This window comes from Acanthisitta chloris, unplaced genomic scaffold, assembly GCF_000695815.1.
Source record: "Acanthisitta chloris isolate BGI_N310 unplaced genomic scaffold, ASM69581v1 scaffold36119, whole genome shotgun sequence".
Classification (NCBI taxonomy): domain Eukaryota; kingdom Metazoa; phylum Chordata; class Aves; order Passeriformes; family Acanthisittidae; genus Acanthisitta; species Acanthisitta chloris.
Window position 1 is genome coordinate 6,195 of NW_008693672.1, and position 4,711 is coordinate 10,905.

The 4,711-nt window shown below is 39.5% G+C and overlaps 1 protein-coding gene across 1 annotated transcript in view; it reads right to left on the reverse strand.

The window, feature by feature from the left end:
• Positions 1-487: 487 nt before the first annotated feature.
• MAP3K2 (mitogen-activated protein kinase kinase kinase 2) overlaps positions 488-4,711 on the reverse strand; it is a 25,102-nt gene continuing 20,878 nt past the window's right edge. Inside the window, exons 13-15 of the mRNA XM_009083150.1 lie at positions 3,717-3,846; positions 2,466-2,643; positions 488-777 (exon numbers count right to left, since the gene is read on the reverse strand). Of these exons, the coding sequence (XP_009081398.1) occupies positions 552-777; positions 2,466-2,643; positions 3,717-3,846 (534 nt within the window). The 3' untranslated portion in view covers positions 488-551. The remainder of the gene's footprint in view (positions 778-2,465; positions 2,644-3,716; positions 3,847-4,711) is intronic.

Genomic DNA, 4,711 nt, shown 5'->3' on the forward strand with positions numbered 1-4,711 from the left:
AAAGAGTTCCAAGTTCTTCCAGCTTTGTCATTTAACTCTCAGAACTGTTCCAGCTTAAACTGTAAAATCCAGAAACCGATTAAAACGCTAGAATATAATAAGAACTTAGAACTCTCTGCTGCAAGTACCTACAATATCAAAAAGAATCACAGAGAAGTAACCTTCTTGTCCTTTAGCTGCATGTCTGTTTTTCCCTGCACCCTGAGTCAGTCAGTGGTGTCAGAAAAAGTCACACAGTTCCTGACTGTCCAAGCATTTGTCTTTTTTTTTCCTCTTTAAATAAGGAACAAATATGTACTAAAGTGCTTTATCTACATCAACCACATCAGTACATTATAGAAACAAAATGTTCTAGTCCTGGTGGGAACGGGGGGAGAGAAGATTCTCATTTAGATACAAAATTTAGATTGTTTACAATCTAAGTGAAACAAAGATTCCAGAGAATATTCTCTCTTGTCTTTTTTTCTCCGTTTCTTTTGTAAAAAGTAAAAATAAAAGTGCAGTCAAATAGAAAATAAATGCAGTAGATGCAAGCTGAGTTGAGGCAGGTGTTAGTGATAGTGTGCAAACGTGTGTCTTAGCAGTTCATCTGCAAACGGTCGCAGCTTGGCCTCGATAAAAATCCGTTTCAAGAAATCCCGAGCATGGTCGGAGACGTGAGGTGGCAGCTGGGGGTTGGTTGGCTGAGTGGCAATTTTGAAGATGGCAGCCATGGCTTCAAACTCTGCCCATGGGGGCTTCTCTGTGAGCATCTCTACCACTGTGCAACCTACGCTCCTGAAACAGAGGCAGAAGTGAAACACAGGTTACAACTTGTTGTGCCCTTCCAGGAAAACAAGAAATAACAGAGAGGGGCTAAAGCACCACAGTTAAGTAGCATCCACTTAACTCTGCACAGTGACTTCAGTGGAAAACAGGCACTGAAAAACACCAGCACGTAATGCTATAACCTTTCTCTCAGATTTACAGAAACCACTGCCTCCATCTCCGCTGTCACTTCAGTGGGCCAACAGACAACACTGTCTGTGTTAGGGCACTGCCAGCACTCCCTGCTCCACAGGCTGACTCAGACCACTCGCTCCTGGCACAGTACCTGGAAGCTTTCCTGCTCCTTGAGGCCCCACAGAAATGCCAAGCACCAGGAATGCTCTGAGCATTCCGAGCACACTGTGGGTGTTGGCAGCTCATTGGAAATGCACCGGTGATCACCAGTGAATAATGTGCAAACATAATATGGCAGCTGAAAGCTTTAAAACCCCTAATTTGTGCTATCTTCCTCTTTTAGTTAAGGATACTAAAAATATATTTGCCAAACAAAATTTTCAAATCCTAAACAATTCTTGTATACAAAGCTCATGTTTGAAGGATTTAGGAAGGCAGAAGGGCATACATATGGCCAGAGAAACTTTGCTTTGGTCTCTTCCAATAACAAGTGAATTATACTGAAAAATGGATAGGCTGGAATAATTTCCCAGTTCTCAGGAAGCTTTATTGTTTTTCAAGATGCTTGCACAAAGTGTTATGGTTAGACAGAGGTACACTGCCTTACACAATAATGATTTACTGACTGTCAGAAGTCAAACCTCAGTATTTTTCCTTAAGTTTTAACCCAGATTTTTTCCATCACAAAACATACACTAACCTTGGTACAAATACTTCAAAAGTCAAAAGCTTTAAATCTGTAGGGGTCGTCTATTACTCAAACACAACAGAGTAATTGATCTGAAGCAGTTTAAATTAATTTCCCTGAGGTTAAAAGTATTGTCATTTGTTGGATACAATGTGGTTCCTATTTAAACACACAGTGTTACTACTCCTGCACATGCACTGCTGCCTGCACATCACTCCCTGTTCACAGATCACCTGCACTGCAAGGAGTCTAATCACTAAGGCCATCTGTGCATTGGGCTGGTGCTATGTTAGACTGGCATATTACAGAATGCTTTGATAACATTCATTTTTGAAAACTACCCTTCTCTCTTAATTCTTAGATATTTAATAACAATGTAAGCCAAAAATTTTTTTTTTATTCTCCCATTTAAATCTGGTTAATTCACTCTGAAGTGTTCATCTTTTAAAGAAACAGCATTTCAATTTCTGCCTCGCATCAAAGGTATTTCAGTGGCAAAGTTTCATTACAAGACATCAACTGAAATGATGTTTCAAAGCTTCACATATTGCTTTCACCTAGTACCTCTCCAGAATTTACAGTCTGGTAATCCTAACTTTATGCAAGGTTGGTTCAAAGGATTTTTTTATGATCCCTAAATTGATGGGCTAAGAAATTGCCAGATGAAAATCTCCCAAATTTCAGTGTTAAGACTCTCCAAATATGACTGTCAGTGCTCACATTTTCTGCCTCCTTCAGCTTAAACCCCAGAATGAAACACTCCAGATAACAAACACCTACACTCTGCTGAAAATGAAATGACACTTCTCAGCAGAGAAGTGTTTTTCTAACGTACCAGATGTCTGCTTTTCTGCCGTACCCTTCTCCACTGATAACTTCAGGACTCATCCAGTAGGGAGTTCCTGTGACAGACTTCATTCCTGTACCAGAGAGGCAGATAGTCTGCAGTCGTTTGCTGGCACCGAAGTCACCAAGCTTCACATTGCCTGCTGAATCCCGCAGAATATTTGCTCCTGGAAGGAAGGGAACAGTGTTACATTCATGAAAGACTCGACGTTTTGGACTGGAGAACTGTAACAGAAGTTTGGATTCAGTGACACAATGCAACATCAGCCTAGGATTTCAACCCAGAGAATTTACTTTCTCTGCTGATTTCTATTACTCTGTTCTGCAGTTCAGAAAGCAACAAATTGCACACATTGGTTTGCATCCTAGGTCTTTTCCGGGAAGTGGCAGTCACTTTGTAAAGGCCTCCTGACAAAATAAAGAATGTGCCATACACAGGATATAAAAAGAAATGGGAAAGGATTTTCCACACAACTGAAAATGTTCTCATACTATGTTAAAGCCGATTCTCAAACTGTGTTATAGATTTGTTCAACAGAGTTATCTGCACAAGCATGTACAAACTGAATGCAATATCTCAACCTCCTTAGGAACAAAACACTACTGATACAAAGCAGCAGGAAAACTAAAATTTTTAGAGAATACAAGAGCATGGTGTTCAACACACCTATTTTGCACATCACCATCTTCCTATGTACTCACACCTTGCTTATGCAACACTTGAAAGTCATCTACAAAAAGTAAATATATTTGTTTCATCAGGTTTCCTGGCAGCAAAATGGAAGAAGCCTGAGTCATCTGATCAGGCAAGTCACCTCTGCCAGTTACTTCTGGAGCCAGTGAAGTGCTGGGTAATTTCTACCTAACTGATGACACAAAACTCTGTAAACAAACTTTGGAGTCCTGATGCTTTCCACCGCACAATCTACCTACTGCTAATGACATTGTCCGCTGATATGCTCAGAACTATTAACACTGCAGTAAATCAAATACATTTATCATGATTGTTTTGCAGATGGAGATCACAGAAACATTGTCAAAAGTCTGCTAGAAAATCACAAAGATGCTAGTTTTTCCCCTCTCAGGTTACAACAGTGGCAAGCCTAAAAGATGGAAAGGAATCACATTGATTTTTAAGTCATTTTGGCATTTCAAACTGAATTACATTTTAGCACTTCACATAACACTGGAAAAGGATCAGTAATAAACAGCACTGAACTGTGCACAGAATTATCATTACCTTTAATATCTCGATGGACAATCATATTACTGTGCAAATAGTGAACTCCTTCCAAAATCTGCCGTGTGTATTTACGAGTCACATTCTCTGTGAGTGCTCCATACGATTTCAATTGGTCTTTGATGGAACCCTATGGCACACAAGAAGTATAAACCACTAATGTTTCTAGAATCACAAGTGGGCTAATACTATGGTTGAACTTCAATTAAGTTTATGCCTGAAATGCAGACATTTAAAATCACAAACCTTCTAATTATCAGCTTAAAAGCACAGATATGGTCTTAGCTCCTCTAAGAAAAATATACATCTTGACAAAAAAGACTCTGCTGGACAGAGAAGTCATAGACTGAAATGCTAAGCTGTTAATTTAAAACTCTCAAGCAGCTGAATAGTTCTATTTGGATGTACAGAAAGACAGAACAGCACTACTTTCACTCCAACACCACTCTCAACCTTTCTGATGGTGATACTCAAGTTGGACACAGCATGTGCCATTTACCTGGGTTAGTTTATACTCAGAGAAAAAGGCTGCCAAGAAAAACACACCACATGCTGGAGGATGATGTGTTATATAAAAATTAAGAGGTTAAGCAAGTGGCTTAAAATAATATTCAACCAAAAAATCATGGGTTTTTTCCTAACTCTATTTGTATGACCTGTCTTTGTCACAGTTACCAACTGCTAAGATTCCTTCTGTGACACTGTTCTCCAAGTCCCAGAAAAATTCAGGAACCCCCAAAACAAAGCCCAGCTTTCATTTAGAAAACAAAGAAGCAAACAAAAAATACATCAACAACAACAAAACAACCCCCGACACTGCTTTTCTCCTGTGGAGTCTCACAGTACGTAGAATGCTGTAACTATTCAGAAATACAGAGCCGCTGTTTTTATAGGAGCACATTTTATTTAGCTCTGCTGACCCCACTTGGTGAGAAAATGAAGATCTACAGTTTTCTGACCTTGCAGAATTTCCTAACAGAACAGCAGAAGAGCAG